Here is an 18,287-nt window from a genome sequence, read left to right on the forward strand (position 1 = left end):
ACAACTATTTTATTTTATGAAGCTTTCGCAGGCTTGTGTAGTGTAATGTATTTGCTGCTACATATACGTCCATTGTACTTTAACTTGGCGCCGTATGCAAATTAGGCATCGCTAACGTAACTTCGCTTTGCTTGACGAATTAACGCTAGTGCAACGTTGCTACCTTTCACCTCCCTGAGCACAACTTCGGATTTTAGTGAAGATTAGCGGCACCCTGGCAAAACTTCACCTGGCAAAGTGCGGCGATGCCCCTATGGCTGTATTTCTTAATATTAGCCATTATTTACATTTTAAATTCTGATAGGTAAGTGCTAAGCAAATATATTGGGATCATGTAAATACACATATGTGCTAAACTGCACCAGCATGGTTGCCAATCAAAACCAATATGCAATTAGTTTTGATTAAAAGATCTGATTGATTGCTATGGGTACTTCTGCTGGTTTTCTTGCCAAATTTAGAAATCACGTTACTAAACTAGCTACACTATTATAGTAATGGAGAAAAACATTGTGTTTTACTGGAAAAAATTTATTAAGAAGGTAAAGTGCAAAGATGCTGCATATGGGAGTTAGGTTTTATAAATGGTGCATTAAGCATTGTACAAACATATGTAAAGTGCTTTGCATTTATCTCCAGCTCTGTGATAGGTGAGACTGTTAATAGGAAAATCAGCCCTTTCTAAAACCAAATACGATACATCTTTGATGTAAATAGCCTCAAGTTTTACATTAAAATTGTCCACATCTTTATTCACATTAACATAATAATATTTGAAACATTTTTTGTAATTTCGTCTTGTTCTGTATGTTCTAAATGCAGCAGAGATGCCAATAAATCTTCTTGACTTCTTGAATACTGTTCTCTGCAATTCCCTGGTGCACTGTGTTATACACTTCAACACTCCATATAATTACAGAGTTGCTGCCTGAGTTATTGGTACTTTAGGTCTGTGCTTAGAAATAGTCAATGTGTTGTTCCTAGGGAGATCCTAGGATCATTTGTGGTGCTGTCCATCAAGTTACCAGGAGATATCATATTTATGAGTTCAAAAACATAATGGGATGCTGGGAAATCAATTATACTCATCTCACATTATTCAAAGAACTGACAAGATTGTGGATCACTTTAAATCTATGTAGCAGACCTTATATATGATACTATTGGTTGCTGAACTGAATGTCTTGGTTAAATGCTCACTTTAGATTGTAAGCTCTTATGCACATGCATATTTGGAGAATATTAAATAATGGATTAATTTACAATATGGGAAACAAAGCATTTATTTCCTTGTGCTAACTAAAACACAGCTGTAGCTATAATACAATTGATCTCTGTGGGCTCACAAGTATAGAAGTTTCAGAAGGGACCATTGCATGCACAGTTACAAAGTGTGGATTGTCTTACAGGAAAGCTCTTTCAGCTAACTTTTTTAACTAACTAACTAAGTTAACTAACTTTTTTACTCTAATTAAAAAATTTGAATATACTCGAAATTCGAATGGGAGGTTATTTAAGAAAAACTCGAGCAAATATTACCGATTTAAAAACTTTCGAATTTCTTTTTCTCTGAAAAAAATGCGAATGTCAGGAAGGCTATTAACATCTTCAAATGGATGACTACATCAATTCAGCAGGCTTTAGGCGGCAAATATTCAAATTCGAATTGTTCCTAGGGTCAAGGTTTGTTAAATCTAGAAATTCGAATTCGAATTGAGTTTGGATTATTCCCAATTTGAATTTGTGACCAAAAATATAATTTGAACATTAGAATTTACTATTCAAACCTAATAAATCTGCCCCTAATTGTTGGGTATTAGCAGACTCAAAATAAGATGGAATCTGTACTGAGGAGGTTTGTATTCTGCAGCACTGCATATATTACAAAGATTTTCTGGAGGATGTACATTAGCAGGGGTGGACATCTAAAGTGCACTTTAGGGGTAAAAGCTTCCTATAATATATTATTTGTGTGAACAAAACGCCTTGAGAAACACATATGTTCCAATCGAATGAATAAATAGTTTGGAAGCTTTATAAATCTCCAATTGTATGTTGTTGAAATGGGACAATGTCATAGATATCTAGATATTTATAGGCTCATGAACTCAAACCATGTAAAAAAATGTTCTTATACCCCTGGTAGAAGAGGGGAAAAAAACAAGAGTCAGATGCCATGTTGAAGTTAAGAATATTTGCGTTGGTATTTGAGTTCAAAAACCATAGTCCATATAGTTTATAATTAAAAATATAATTAACCCTGGAATGACAGATGTCTTCTATAAGTCTTGTTTTACAAATGCTGTAACTGTTGAAGTTTTAGTTTACCATAGCCAAGTTAAAATGAAGCACTTGCTTGACTCTTTTTGCTGTAGCTATTACACTATGTTCAACTTTGCTTATTAAGAGGCTTCTGACAAATAAACTGAAAAGAATAAGTATTTGATATTAACTGTTTATAGTAAGGTTGTATATTTAAATACGGTGGTTTCATTTTTTCAGTTTTTTTCTGTCTTGGGTGCTTAATAGCAAAGTTTGGAGTGCTGTTGTGCTTACAGCAAGTTTGTCACAGCCTGCTTTACTTTGCAGTTAGTTTTTGGTCAGTATGAGGTGGTTGGGGATTGATTAGTGAACAGAATGTAAAAATAGATCCCTTGGGACCCCAGTGGAGCTTGCTCTAGTGTTTAGCTGCTCTCAAGCATTTGCTCTTGGTGGGTGATCTGTAAATGGAGTTACAACCACAGGAGTTAGTGGGGGATCTGTAAGTGGAGTTACAACCAAATGAGTCAGTGGGAGTAACTAAAGATAAAGAATTATGGGGAAGCCAGGGTAGACAGGGCAGTGGGATTAGTAAAGGGTCATGGGGGAGGAGTGTGGGGGGCATACCATTTACCAGTCGAGGTCCCTCTGTTACAAGGAAAACAGACTAATACTAACTTAAGATATAATTCTCCACTAAATAATGCAAATTTCAAAAGAAATAGTATTAACCTCTGATGTATGCTGGCAAATGCACGGAGTTTGTTAGGAAAAATGGGAGACCTAGAATTAATTGCCTGCTCTAAAAATTATGATATAATTGGTATCACTGAGAACTGGTGGGATGAACCACGTGACTGGACTGTGAATTTAATTGGTTACACCCTTTTTAGGAGGGACAGAGGGATTAAAAGGGTGGAGGACTGTGTTTGTATGTAAAGACTGAATTAAAGCCATGTACTAAAGAAATAACCATTGCTGACACTGGTGAGGGTGTGGAATCCCTCTGGGTAGAGATTTTGACTGGGCAAAAGAAAATCATCATTGGTGTATGCTATAAACAACCTCATGTAAGTGACGAGTATAAAGCCCAGCTACTCTTACAAATAGAAGCGGATTCACAACTAGGTCAAGTTATTACTATGTGTGACTTCAGACATTGACTGGGGTAATGGGGTTGCCAAGACAGACAAAGCTAGTAAGTTTGTAAATATGCTGAATGACAACTTTTTATTCCAGCTTGTTCAAGAACTTCTATGAATAACTGTCTTTTGGATCTTGTACTAACTAATAATACTGAACTCATCTATAACATTTGTGTGGATGAGCATTTAGGGAATAGTGATCATAATATGGTCTCCTCTGAGTTTCTGTTGCAGAGGCAATTCTATAAGGGAGTTACTAAAACACTAAATATCAGACATGCAAACTTTGACACTATAAGGGCATCTGTGCTTAATAAATATACATGTCAGTATATTCCCCTTGTAAGCAAGGAACGTCATTGCAAAGCAAACTTTTTTGGTTCAATAGAAGTGTTGGTGTTGAGGTGGGTAAGAAAAATTGTGCTTTTAAGGCTTTCAAGTTAGCTGGAACAGGCAAGGCAAGTTAAAATCGATATGGAAAAATTGGCAAAATCCAAAATTATTTTTTAAATATGTTAATAGTAAAAAAATGAAGCGGGAAGGAATGGGACTCTTAATATCCGAGTTGGGTAAGCTGGTTAATGAGAACAAAAAAAAAAGATGAGATTCTGAACTCTATTTTTCGTCTATCTACACAAACAAGAAACCAGTTAATGAAGGTTTCCTTCTCAATAGTCCCAATTCTAGTAATACAACTAATGATGCATGATTCACACATGAGGAAATTCAAAAGAGACTAGAACATGTTAAGATAAACAAAGGTCCGGGGCCACATGGTATTCATCCCAGGGTACTTAGCGAGCTTAGCTCTGTGATTGCCAAAGCACTTTACTTAATTTTTCAGGATTCATAGTGCCGAGAGACTGGCAAATTGCTAATGTAGTGCCAATATTCAAAAAGAGATCCCATTCTCAGCCTCAAAACTATAGGCTGGTTAATCAGTGGTAGGAAAGCTTTTTGAAGGGTTAATAAAGGATAAGATACTGGACTTCATAGCAAATCATAATACTATGAGTTTGTGCCAGCATGGTTTTATGTGTAATAGATTTTGCCAGACTAACTTAATTTCTTTTTATGAGAAGGTGAGCAGGGACCTTGATTCTGGGATGGCAGTGGATGTGATTTACTTAGACTTTGCTAAAGCATTTGATACAGTGCTACACAGAAGGTTACTGGTTAAATTAAGGATTGCTGGCCTGGAACATAGTATTTGTACCGGGATAGAGAACTGGCTAAAATATAGACTACAAAGAGTGGTGGTAAATGGAACATTTTCTAATTGGACCAGTGTTATTAGTGGAGTACCGCAGGGCTCTGTACTAGGTCCTTTGCTTTTCAACTTGTTTATTAAGGACCTGAAGGTGGGCATTGAAAGTACTGTTTCTATTTTTGCAGATGATACTAAATTGTGCAGAACTATAAATTCCATGCAGAATGCTGTCACTTTGCAGAGTGATTTATCTAAGTTGGAAAACTGGGCAGCAAACTGGAAAATGAGGTTCAATGTTGATAAATGCAAGGTTATGCACTTTGGCAAAAATGGAATACTTAAAATATGAGGGTACACTGTGAAGGTTGGGGTTGATTTCTCTGGAAAAAGGCGCTTATGAGGAGACATGATTACATTTTACAAGAACATTAGAGGACATTATAGACTAATAGCAGGGAACCCTTTTAACCGTAAAGAGGATCACCGCACCAGAGGCCATCCCTTCAGACTAGAAGAAAAAAACTTTAATTTGAGGTAGTGTAGGTGGTTCTTCACAGTGAGGACACTGAGGTTATGGAATGCACTGCTGGATGATGTTGTGATGGCTCATTCTGTTAATGCCTTTAAGAGTGGCTTGGATGATTTCTTGGACAAACAGAGTATCAAAGGCTATTGTGATACTAAACTCTATAGTTAGTATAGTTATGGGTATATATAATTTATGTGAAGGTATGGAAGGGTGTGTGTATTGTGAGCAGGTTCAGACGAACAGACAGTTCTTTCACAGGGCAAAGTCCATTTATTGTTCACATATAAAGGCTCTGTGAGCAAAGCAGCATTAAACAAAATAAAACAAAACAAAATCCTTGCCACACTTGGGCTCTAACTAATACACAGGGTAGTTTCCCTCTCTACTACCGGTCCCCTACTGGGATTCTCGGTCAAACACAAACAGTACAACTCCCCAGAGTCACAGTACCTTTACAAAGTCCTTTCCCTTTGGGGAAAAATAAACAGCCGCTTCCAATGGCTACACTCTGCTCCCAGCTCTCCTCAGTGTGTGTCTCAATCTCCCTCTCTCTGAGACTCAGCCCTCTCTAGCAGCTAGCTGATCTAGCCTGCTAATTATTCCCCAGGTGAGACTTTCTAGGGGAATTAACCCACTCAGAACAGCTGTACATATGGGAGTAAGACATGAACCTAGGGGAAATATATCTCCCTTCACACTGTGCTCCATTTACCGGTTCACAGTATGGATGCTGGGTTTTCATTTGGAGGGTTTGAACTTAATGGACTTTGTCTTTTTTCAACTCGATTTCACTATGCAACTATGTAACCCTGCATGCTAACCTCATGCACACTGAAGGAGTTCTCCATAGCCACTGAATGGAGAAAACTTCAATGCTCATGGGAGGGGGGCTTATTTATCAAAGACCGAATTTATTGTATTAGTATTTTAATATAAAAAGTTGGACCACACTAGAATCCATGATTGGACTTTATTTATTATTTAAAAAATCATGATTTAATTGGTTCGGCGACAAACATGAAAAAATCGAGCGAAATCCGGATCGTACGTTTTTTTCGGGCTTTTTCCAGAAATGTCAAAATGTTTTGGATTTTTGCCTGAAAAGTTCCAAATAGTCAGATTTTTGGGCTAAATCCAGTGCAGACCACAGAAATTTTCAAATAGTATAGGGACCTCTCCCATTGACTTATATACAACCTCGGCAGGTCTGAGATGGCCAGATTTTCGGATTAGGGTTGGCATTTTTATTTAATAAAACAAGATGACATCCATGCAAATCAATGACCCTGTTGTTGATTAATGACATGTTTTAACCAAATAATTAAAAAAAATATTTTTTAGTCAAAGAGAAATCAACAACTGCGGCTCCTTACTGTAATTTTGCATCCTTCCCATAGGTATATTTTAAAAACATTTTGCAAACTTTTTCTGAAACATTTTGTTTACATGGTGGAACTGGAAATGTAGGTTTGCAAAATTATTTCTAGATCTATGTATTGCATTTTCAGAAACATCCATACAAATAATACTGTAATGTCATCAGCTTCATTTGACCTTGATTACCTTGCTTTGTATTGAAAGATTGGTGCTTCTAAATTATAGACCTGCATGATATAATTTGTTGGGGGGGGGTTTGTACAGATTTGGGCAATGTGCTGTATATGTTATAACATCATTAGCAGAGATAAAAAAAAACCTCATATTTCCATTGACAATATTAAAAACATTTATGTACATGTGTATAAATGTGGTCCCCTAAGTCCGGGTGCCCAAAAGATAGATCGGAATCTACCAGTAGACCTTTAGCTGGGGATCGGTAGATCTCAAAATACTGTCAACAAACAGTTTGTCTATATCACCCTCCTGTTTCATGCTTTTGACTAAGATATTTACTATGTTAAGGTTACATAAGAAATAGTTGTTTGATAAATAAAGCAATATACTTATTAATCAATATTTAAGTGATATTTTCCATGGAGCAGATTGGTAACAATGCTTTTATGGATTAAGATCATAATGGGACAACATCACTAAAACACCTTGCATTATTAAAGGATGGGCACTCTTGCCCTAAATAAAAAAAGGTTTGTGCATTATGCGGGAGAGAGTGTAAGTATAAAATATGGTTATTATTGTTCTTCCCCCACAAAAAGAGGGTGGTGTACATCCAGATCCTACATCAGGCCTCAGTGTAGCGTGTACGGAAGGCAGTGTACGGAAGGCAGTGTAGCGTGTACGGTATGGAAGGCCTCAGGAGAGAAGGACCCAATGAACAAGGATTAGTAAATTAGTCCATCCTAGTCTATCTTAAGTAGCTCTTGCATGGAAATTTCCTGGGTCCATGGTTATTCAAGGGGTATTTGTGTTATGATACTGAATATTCAGTCTACTGTGTCCCATTTATTTCCCCTGTTATTGTTAATAAACCATTATTATTTGATTAAGAACAGAGGTGAGATAATTGTATTACTACATTGCAAGACAACTTAGTTGTCTAAATTGGACTGGACTGAAAGTTAGTTGTCTAAAGTGAATTCTGTTCTGTCTGTAAGTTGAGAAGAATGTATCTGAGTATTAACTGTACCTAAGAAAGGCTTAAATACTTTTATTAAAGCATATAAAGAGATAGCAAATTTTAATTAACACATGCTGATGAGCAGTTCTTGCATTTCCTATTATATAGAGTCATTAGTCAAATTTTGAAGAGCAGTCCTCTAAGTTAATCATTCTCTCTTGGTTGATGCATAATGTTCAAGAGCAGCTGATTATTAAAAAAGGAATTAAGCAGACCCAGTAATCTAAATGATGTGTAGATGCTGGAGGCAAAAGCCTGAGCTAATTACTGTAGCAGCTGTTTACACATGACAGGGATACTGACACTAAGCATTCTGCTGCCTAAAATCTAAAATGCTACAATCTTCTATATATTGTAAATTAATCTGTTAAATAGTTAGAGATACTGTAATATGCTAATATAATGAAAGTCACCAAGTTTGCCACACCAGAAGGCAATCAGATTTTTGCCAGCAGGTACAGGAACCTATAAATAGGGATGGGCAAATTTAAACCCGTTTCGTTAAAAATTCGCCACCGGCGAAATGTCAGCAACACCCATTATAGTCTATGGGCATCAAAAAATTTTGCCGCTCAACAAAATTTTTTGATGCCCATAGACTTTTTTTTGGACGCACAACCTACAAATCTATGGGCGTCATTTCCGTGGCGAAACAAGGGAAAAAATTCACCCATCCCTACCTATAAATGCTACTTTCTAATTTGTTGCTTTGGTTCACTAGAGTGGGCATATTCTGGATTGTATTATCACTCACAAGAGGGGAGAAGTATCATAATATGCAAGCTTAGAAAAGGTTAATAACATTTTAAAGCGCATCTGTGTAGTAGGTTCACATATATGTTAGTAATGGTGCCTTTAGGGCTATCACTCATGTGATATTTATGAGATTTGCAAAGTAAAATGCAAAGTAGTTTTATTTTATACTTTATGAGATTTTTACACACACACACACACACACACACACACTTATACATTATATATCTATACAGTATATGTTATAGAGAGAAGATAATGTCGGCCCTACTGTAAATTAGAACACATCAAAAGTTAATGGGAAGTTATTTGACCTTATTAAATCATGAGTAGCATGTGACCTTTATAAAGCACAATTTTATAATATATGGACCTCCGAGATAAGTTCTAATAACTGTATTATTTTTAGTTAAACTCTAGGGGGCATATTTATCAAGGGTCAAATTTCGAATTGAACAAACTTCGAAATTCGAATTCAAAGAGACCAACCAAAATTAAGACTTTTTTTTTTGGTTGAATAGGTCAGTTTTTGAATTGTACAAATTAAAGGAATGGCGCATTCAATCGAATTTGATTCAAAGTTTTTCCCAAAGTCCTCCAATTGACTCTAGGTTAAAAGAGCAATTTGGCAGGTTTAAGATGGCGAATGGTCAAAGTCCAATTTTTAAAAATTCAAATCTAATTTGGACTATTCCCTAGTCCACAAAAAATAGCTTGAAATTCGATTTTTTTTTCCATTTGAAAATTCACCTCGACCTTTGATAAATCTGCCCCTGGGTATCCTTCCCTCTTCTCTGCTAGAACAAACAACACCAGTCACTTTGCTTTTATTTACAATTCTCTGCACCACTTCTAGTTTTTTACAACTAATGCTTCCCACCATAAGTATACATCCAGCTATACTGCTAGCATCTTAATAACTCCCAGCATCTTGGCTCTTATGCAGAACTCTCAGCTCCAGCTCCTCTAATGCTTCCCAACAAGTTTCACTTTTTGCACTGCCCATCCACAGGCAGAGAAGAAATCAATTAGGGTGACTTAGCATCCCTAAAAACAGACCAACTAATATATGTGCCTGTATAATTATAAGTACTCAGAAAGAAAGCCTACAACTTCATCCCTCCCACTGCCACATGTCTACCTCCCATCATGGACAGTGATATGGATGGTAATATTGTAGAGACACAGCTTTTCTATGAAGACAGACATTTACATGTTAGTCAACTGAAAAATGCTTAATCTGCAGATTAAAAATTACAAATTACAGAATTTATTGTAATAAAAATGGCTTATTACTTTGGAAGCCTGATAGTGAGCCTTAGGAAAAGAAAAAAAGAGCCATGTCACTTCTGGGGAGCATGTCATAGAAAGTCTATAAATACATAAATTGGTTGTCTTTTTTTTAGTAAAATTCTGAAGAGTGATAAATAACTTTGTCCATCAAGCTTCATATTGTTTGGCTTTGCTATAAAATGGAGTATTTTCTAAATACCGCCTTGCAGCAGGATATTAAACTTTTAAATAAATATACTCAAACTTTATTGAAGAGATGTACACTGAAAAATGTGTCACCTAAACTAATCTTATGGACTTTATGACAGGCACTGCTATTAGAAAGACTAATGCGTATTTAAAATTAGGCATCTCAGCTAGCATCATTTTTTCCTCTCATTGGAAAATAATGAAGATGAAATATGGAATAAAATGTACCTTTTTGACAGTTTCTAACATAGATCGACCTCCTTGCCACGGCTTCGAATTCTTCCTGATGCAAGTTAGACTTGCCATGCTGTGCCACTTTCGATCTTCAAGTTTCTTATGAAAAGCATTCGCAAGTAAGAGCACTGTATCGTATATGTACATGTTGGTAATCTGCAAAGGAATAGATAGGGATTTAGGTGAAAAGGATTGCGAATCATATCATAACATACTTGTTTGATTACATACAGCTCATTGTTCGGTGAATTCACTTTTATTTAATCAGCAGATCATTTGTTTTGTCATTTGTGATGTAAAACCTTTAAAGTGTACTGCATTGGTATATTTATGTTATGGATGATAAAACAAATATGTTTAAAGTATAACAAAAGCTTTCTGATGACTATATATAAATTAATTGTGTGTAGTGTAGAACATTATAATGCATGGCACTATATCATATCATGCCAAATGTTAACTACAGCAAGTAAGTTGTCCCATCAGATTGCCATATCAAGCTCTTTACTAATTTGGTGAGTTTTACCTCTTTCATAAAATAGATTGTAGAGTTTGCAAATGTAACCAGATGGGTTTAGGTTAAGGACCTATATGTGGTATATGTGATTGAATTATGCAGCTGCATGGGATTAACAACAATCAACATGGGTCCAGTGATGTTTGGGAGGCCATGGGACTGTTAAACCTTACAACAGATTCCAGTTACATCTAGAAAAGTATGTGCTATTATTTTTAATCTTACTTAATTGTAATGCATACAATTGTACTTCAACATACCAGGGCAAATTCACTTAAGGACGAATTTTCGCCAGCGGACACTCCGCCACACTGCATGCCACTTCTCCAGACGTAAAATCGTTACCACTACGCTAATTCACTAAAATGCAAAGCTGCCACTCAGCAGCCAAACGCTGGCGAAGTTTCGCTAGTGTTAATTTGTCAGTACGAGCATTTATTAGCAATCTTTCATTAGCGTTCAGTTGTGCCTAGAGAAACTTCATTAGTGCTCTTAGGTCAATTTAAATTGGGCGGGTACATATAGGTCGTGGTCGTACAGACATCTTTAAAAGAGATGTTGGTTAAAATACTTGAAGTGGCTACTTATAATTACACATGTCCACAGAAGCAAAATAAAGAATAAAGGGATCCTCTAATGCCCTAGCCCACGGTAAAACAAATGTGGGATGCCCCTCAGATGAGATTTCTAGCAAATTTAGTAAATCAGCTACACCATGTTTGGCTTTATTTTGTTATTTAAACATGATAAAAAATTTAGAGCATTTTGTATGTGACCACAGAGTTTGGCAATAAAAGCTGTATGATTTGAATACAGGTATGAGACCTGTTATGTAGAATGCTTGGGAAACCTAGGATTTTCCAGATAATGGATCTTTCTTCAATTTGGATCTTCATGCCTTAAGTCTACTAGAAAACCATGTAAACATTAAATAAACACATTAGGCTGGTTTATCTTCTAATGCGGATTAATTATATCTTAGTTTGGATCAAGTAAAAGGTACTGGTTTATTATTACAGAGAAAAAAGGAAATCACTTTTTAAATTTGGATACATTGATTAAAATGGAGATGGCCTCTTCTTAAATAATGGATCACATATATATATATATATATATATATATATATATATATATATATATATATATATATATATATATATATATATATATAATATATAATATATATATATATATATATATATATATATATATATATATATATATATATATATATATATATATATATATATATAGATATATATATATAGATAGATATATATATACACGTTTCTCTTAAATAGGTGCAGTTGGTGCTACTACTGAGTAGCCTCAGACTTGTTCCCCATATTTCCCCATTACTGTTGATATTATTGATGGTTGTTGTGGATAGACCTCATCTTGTATCAATTTGTAGCACAATCAGTAACACCTATCAGCATGTACCAACATTTAGTCTTTTTGCAGAGAGACCTTGGTCCATTTTATGATGTGCCGTTAACTCCTTTTAACAGGTATAGTTGGGTTCCATCAGTTTAACACATCAAAGTATTCTCCAATCAAAAATTAAATGTTCAAGTGGATTTTACACTGCTTAGTAATAGTAAATGGAGTGTTTTGTTCAAAGAATTGATATTATTACACACAACAGGTGTCTCCAACTTTCATTTGATGATGAAAATACATCTCTGTCTATGACCTGTGATCCTGGTGGCTTTTCACACTGCACTGCGTACCTATATTGTTATTATATGTAATTTCACCAGACACCTGAACATTCTAGCAATTTCACAACCTTATCACTGTGTTCTCAAGAGAGGTCACTGTGATCAACTTATTAAATGAAAAGGAAAAACTGAAGAGGTGTATGATTCTTATCAATTGAATTAGAAGTCCTCAGCGAGGTTATTGCGACTGCCAAACTAAAAAAAAGTGCAACATCACTTTCTTTTCCCAGTGAAAAAGCTATTGATTGTCATGATATGTCATGAATCACACCTTTTACCCTTTCTATGCAAACATACATCTTTACTCTTTCAATGGCATATAAAGCAATATATAAAGCAATATATATATATATATATATATATATATATATATATATATATATATATATATATATATATATATATATATTTCCTATTTTCTTGCACTTGTGGCAGATTGTTAAAAATACTTTATCACCGTACATGGACGCCACCATGGTTGCCTAGCAACAAGTTTAGGCACCAAACGAAAACTTTATTGCCAGCGGGGTGATGGTAGGTCTGTGTGTTTGTCTGTATGTTGCTCCTGACAAAGGTCCCTGTGGAAACGTTGAGGCTAAAAAAACTTTTTTTGTTTTTGCATCATAAATCCTGTGAGTGCTGCAAGCTTCTTTAGATTTTATATATATATATAACCTTTTTGCTGAGCATGTCTATTTAATGTACAACTTTAACTGCTCTCAGTAGGAATGAATTGACCGATTTATTTGGCTAAAAGAAGAAATGGGTTCATTAAACCTTTCATTGTTTAAGCAATAGACAATTAATTATGAACTGTTCTGCTCTACGTGTCTCTTTATTTACAGTTCATCTGGGAATAATTGACCCTTTTATTTTGTTATGGAAGATTTGTCAGACAGTGACCACTTACACATAATGTGAGGATTTTGCTGCCTGCAGTCACATGGTGGCAAGTTCACTATGATACAGTATAGGAATGAGGAGCTTCTTTTGTTGTACTGCTGATAGCTCTAACTAAGCACAAAGGGGCATTTTTATTAAAACTGGCACAATAACAGTAAATGTGTCCTGGAATGTTGGGATCAATTAAGAGATACAACTTAACTCTCAGATTACACTGACTGACATGTCTTATTACTTATTACATTTTCAGCATCAACCAAGTCAATCAATCAAGTGACACCAGGTTTGCTAGTGGGATGTCTACTTTGCTAATTTATTTTCCTCCAGTAGCCAATCACAAATCAACATAGGGGTATTAACTGACAGGGGGTATTTAACTGAGTTAAAGCGCATTACAGGAGGTGGTACAGCATGGAAACAGAGTGGCTATACAGTAATTAGAGAGGCCTAGTAAAAATGTGAAAAGTTATGGATGAGATTAAATTTGAAATGCAATCCAATTCAGAAAAGTGTATCTCATGGTTTATCATGTGAAGAATCTATTGAAGTCTTTGGGAAAAAATGAAACTGAATTTGGAGAAAAGTTTTTTGTTCTTGAATTTAATCTCATCCATGACTTTTCCCGTGATAAACCATAAGATAACCAAATCAGATGTAATTCACCAATATTATGTAATTTCCTTATCTCGGTATGAGAATTACAAAGCACTTACTGACACTAGCCACCCTGTAGCTACCCCTACCTTTGAAGCGGCAGCAGTTCAAGGTTACCCCAACATCAATATGTACACTTGTAAACGATTTGCAACAAGAGCCAGAATAGATATACAGTAGCACCACCAAGTGCAACTATGGGAAGCTTTGAACTCAAGCACTTTTACTGAATAACATTGATTTGCATCAACTGCAACTAAATTTTTGGGAGCTACGGGAGTCAATGGGAGCTACGCTGATCCTATTGGGTGGCTTTAAATCAATTCAGACTTTTAGAGGTTTTCTGTGCTACAAAATTGTCAGAAAAACTCAAATTTTTAGAGGTTTACAAGGTTTTTGTATTTTTTTGCACATCATTCAGCACTTTTTTTGTTCTCACTTTTTAGATTTGTAACTTTTAATACATTCAATGACAATCGTGGTTTTAGAGTTTGTGAGTTTTGTAATTTTTTTCCGATTTATTAAGTATAAAAACCCCACAAACCCCTAAGGCAAAACTTTGCCAAGAAAAGGTTGTTGAGGTGCTCTAGTAGTCAATGGGAGCTGCGCAGATCCTATTGGACAGCTTTAAAACAATTCATACTTTTAGATGTTTTTCAGATATTTTCTTTGCTACAAAATTGTCAGAAGAACTTGAATTTTTAGAGGTTTATGAGGTTTTTGTATTTTTTAGAGCATCATTCAGTGCTTCTTTTCATTTGTACTTTTTATATTTGGATCTTTTAATACATTCTATGACAATCATGGTTTTAGCATTTGTGATTTGTATGGTTTAAAAAACCTCTAAAACCACTAAAAGCTGAGATTTAATGAATAAGCCTCCACAGGTATTAACCATCACTCCATTCTCTGTAATCATAGTGTTTCATTTAAAATCACTGTGTATCAAGGTTTCAGCCCCCATTGGGACTTTTATCAAGTGCAACTATGAGAAGCTTTGAACTCAAGCACTTTTGCTGAATAACATTGATTTGCATCAACTGCAACTCAATTTTTGCCACTGCTATTGCACCCATACATAAGCCCAAGTTTGCCCAGGTACAGTAACTTTTAGCAATCAATCAACAGGTAGCATTAAATTGTTACCTGTTTGAAAGTAAGCATCTTATTGGTTGCTATAGGCAAAAGCGAAGAGAAGCCAAAGCTACTTGGTGGTATTCTGCTGAATAATCTTGATTTTTCATAATAATCTGTCAGACATGTGAATATGTATTTACAATATTGGAATTCTGACAGCTTCTTTGCTTTAGTTAGGAACATTTGACAACAGACAGCTGTTGTTTAATATTTCTGTGAGTATTGCGGCAATGATTATATGGTATTTAATTATGGGAAGCAAAGAGCCTTATTTCACATTGTTATGTCTGGTTTATCTTCGCTAATTCCCATTATTATTATTAACATGTATTTATATAGCGCCAAAATATTTCGCAGCGCTGTATTTTGAAAAACCTTCCACAGATGTAAAGTGGTAGATTGAAAACTATTCAAAACATCAGCCTATTATTTACCATGTCTGAAAACCTGGTTGAAAATCTTTTATACAATTGAAATATCCGTAGCTCCATCTACATTATTATGTAAAACTACAGTTTGCACTGATACAGATTATACTGCAAAGTAGTACGAGATTAGGTTAGATTTAGCCCATCAAAAGTAACAATAACAGTTTTGCTTATATGAAAGGGGCGTACTCAAGAAGTCTTTTTGTTTTCTAGCACAGGAAATACAGACACAGGAATGGGACCATTTATGAAGAATGCTCAGGACCAGGGGTTTTCCAGTTAATGGGATCTTTCCGTAATTTGAATCTTCATCTGTAAGGGGCTATTTATCAAAGTCCAAATTTATCTCAATATTTTCTGCTACAAACTCTGATCAAATCCGCTCTGGTTTTTTACGCTTATTCATTATTACATTTTCCCGAGAATTTGCTTTGTAGGAAAAAAATCAGTTTTTCAGATTTTTCATCAGATTTTCACGTTTTTTTTTTTTCGGATTTTTCACCCGAAAACTCCGAAAACTTTGGGGTATTGCACGAAACCCAGCGCACATCAAAAAAATCATTGTAACTTCTCCCATGGACTTATATGCAACCTCGACATGTCTGAGATGCCGGATTTTCTGATTCAGACTTTTCCATCCTCTGGGTTTAATAAATTCTGAAAACTTTGTGATTTTTTTAAAAGTCCAATTTTATAAAAAGAATCATACATTTTTCAAGATTTTTGCATTCAGAGTTTAGTAAAAAAAAAAAACCCCTTAGTTTATTAAAGACTTAATAAGCCCAGTAGGCTGTTTTTTTGCTTCCAATAAGGAGTAATTATATCTTATTTTGGATCTAGTATAAGGTACGGTTTTATTATTACAGACAAAAAGGAAATAATTTTAAAAAATTTAGATTATTTGGATAAAATGGAATCTATGGGAGAGGTTCTTCCTGAAATTCAGAGCTTTCTGGAAAACAGATTTCCAGATAATGCATTCAGCATTTTTTATTTATTGTCTAGGTACTCTACAAAGACTTATGTTTTATATATTTTGGTACTGAGTCATCTCTCCATTAACCGTAAACATACTGTATGTTGCATGGTTATCTCTTACTGAAACTGACCATAACTGCCCTAATGATCTAGTTATTGAAAAGCATTTTATTAGGTTCAAGTTTACACAACAAGAAAAGTAATCTAATAGTGATGGCACAGTGGGTGTCTTTTTACATTCTAATGACCTGAAAGCAACTTATAGTGGAACATATGTGAAATATTGATGTAACATAGGACTAAAGCTGGCCATAGATGCAAAGATGCAGTGGTACAAAACAAAGGTTTGTACAATTTTTGGATAGTGTATGGAGTGCCCTGCCTTTTTTTGTGCCATGGAGATTGTTCATTTAGTCGATCTGACAGGTTAAACGATTTATTTCGGCTACCAATAAGATCCCTGCATGTATTGCTTATCTGTTGATATCAATAGGTGATTTTCACTACTATCAGTTGGCCATGACTTTTGTCCAATTGCGGTCTGTCAATCGTCTGATTTGTTATTTTAAATACTTATTTTATCTGAATGAATGTTAGTAGTAGATCAGCATTCGTCGAGAAAAGTTGAAAATCCTCTTGTCTATTGCCAGCTTAAAAATAGAATTTGACCTGAAGGTAAAGTGTATTAAGATAATGCTGTGACTTATCCTACTCTTCTTAGACTATATCACATGAGAAGTTTTCATTTCTGCTACCAAGTAACAGGAGTAAAACACCTAGCAAGCATAAATGTTTTTGTATTTATTTTTAACCATTTTAAACCTTTTTACTGTAGGTCTCAGTCAGGATGCAAAGTTTAAAAACAAGAGCAAATGACTATGTTTTGTACTGTGCCCTCTTGCATAAATAAATCGCTTTGGTTCTGAGAACAGATACATGTGGCCACAGATACCTGTGTCCACCTCTATACAGCCCTGCCTGCAATGTTGTTTTACCTTTTCATTGAATCCAATGCATTTTGGAAATGCATGTTTAATTCTGTTTTGTAAATGTTGCTGCAATTTCATTCACTATTATTTAAGTGTAAACACCTGAATGGTTGCTAAAAATTATTAGAACTGGTATTTTATTATATCAAGTGTATACAAGGCTATGTATTGTTCTTTAATGGAAGAACATGCCAGCAGACAGACAGGAAAACTCATAAAAGAACAAAAGTGTATTGTAAGTGTAATAAAGTCAATGTTAAATCACAACTCCTAAGATGAAAAAATGCTGGAATTTATAACTGGGGTACGCCAACTTGGAAAACCATTTTATATATAATGTTGTGTGTTCAATAATAGATAGCTGATATGTTTTAATATTCTAAATTAAAAATTTTGTCTCAAGTTATTATCTTTTTCATATATCAGCGTCATGCTGCTATGCCATTATTCAAAAAAAAAAAAAAAAATTCAACTTTGTATGAAAAAAATACTTGCTGATATGAATAGCCTCACTTCTAATTACTTATATGCAGAATGGATGCCAATTAATGTAGTCTTGATTGACTTAAAAATTCAACAATCTGTTGACATGAAACAATGAATCACGGCAACAAAAGAGAATCATTTTAATGACATCCAGTGACTTTGAATTTAAGCATTTACAATTATTTTAATAAAGACAAAAATATTGTTAAGTGCTATAACATTTTATGCACGCAGTTTAAAAAATAATCTTCATTCTTTATTACATACCGTAGGCAACAAAAAGA

The 18,287-nt window shown here is 34.8% G+C and overlaps 1 protein-coding gene across 2 annotated transcripts in view; it reads right to left on the reverse strand.

Annotated features, from left to right (window-relative positions):
* The window catches only part of LOC108704460 (glutamate receptor ionotropic, delta-2-like), a 599,719-nt gene that overhangs the window by 229,367 nt on the left and 352,065 nt on the right, over nucleotides 1–18,287 (reverse strand). For both annotated transcript variants that reach the window (XM_041579681.1, XM_041579682.1), the window contains exon 7: nucleotides 10,182–10,343. In XM_041579681.1, the coding sequence (XP_041435615.1) occupies nucleotides 10,182–10,343 (162 nt within the window). The remainder of the gene's footprint in view (nucleotides 1–10,181; nucleotides 10,344–18,287) is intronic.

This window comes from Xenopus laevis, chromosome 1S, assembly GCF_017654675.1.
Source record: "Xenopus laevis strain J_2021 chromosome 1S, Xenopus_laevis_v10.1, whole genome shotgun sequence".
Lineage (NCBI taxonomy): Eukaryota > Metazoa > Chordata > Amphibia > Anura > Pipidae > Xenopus > Xenopus laevis.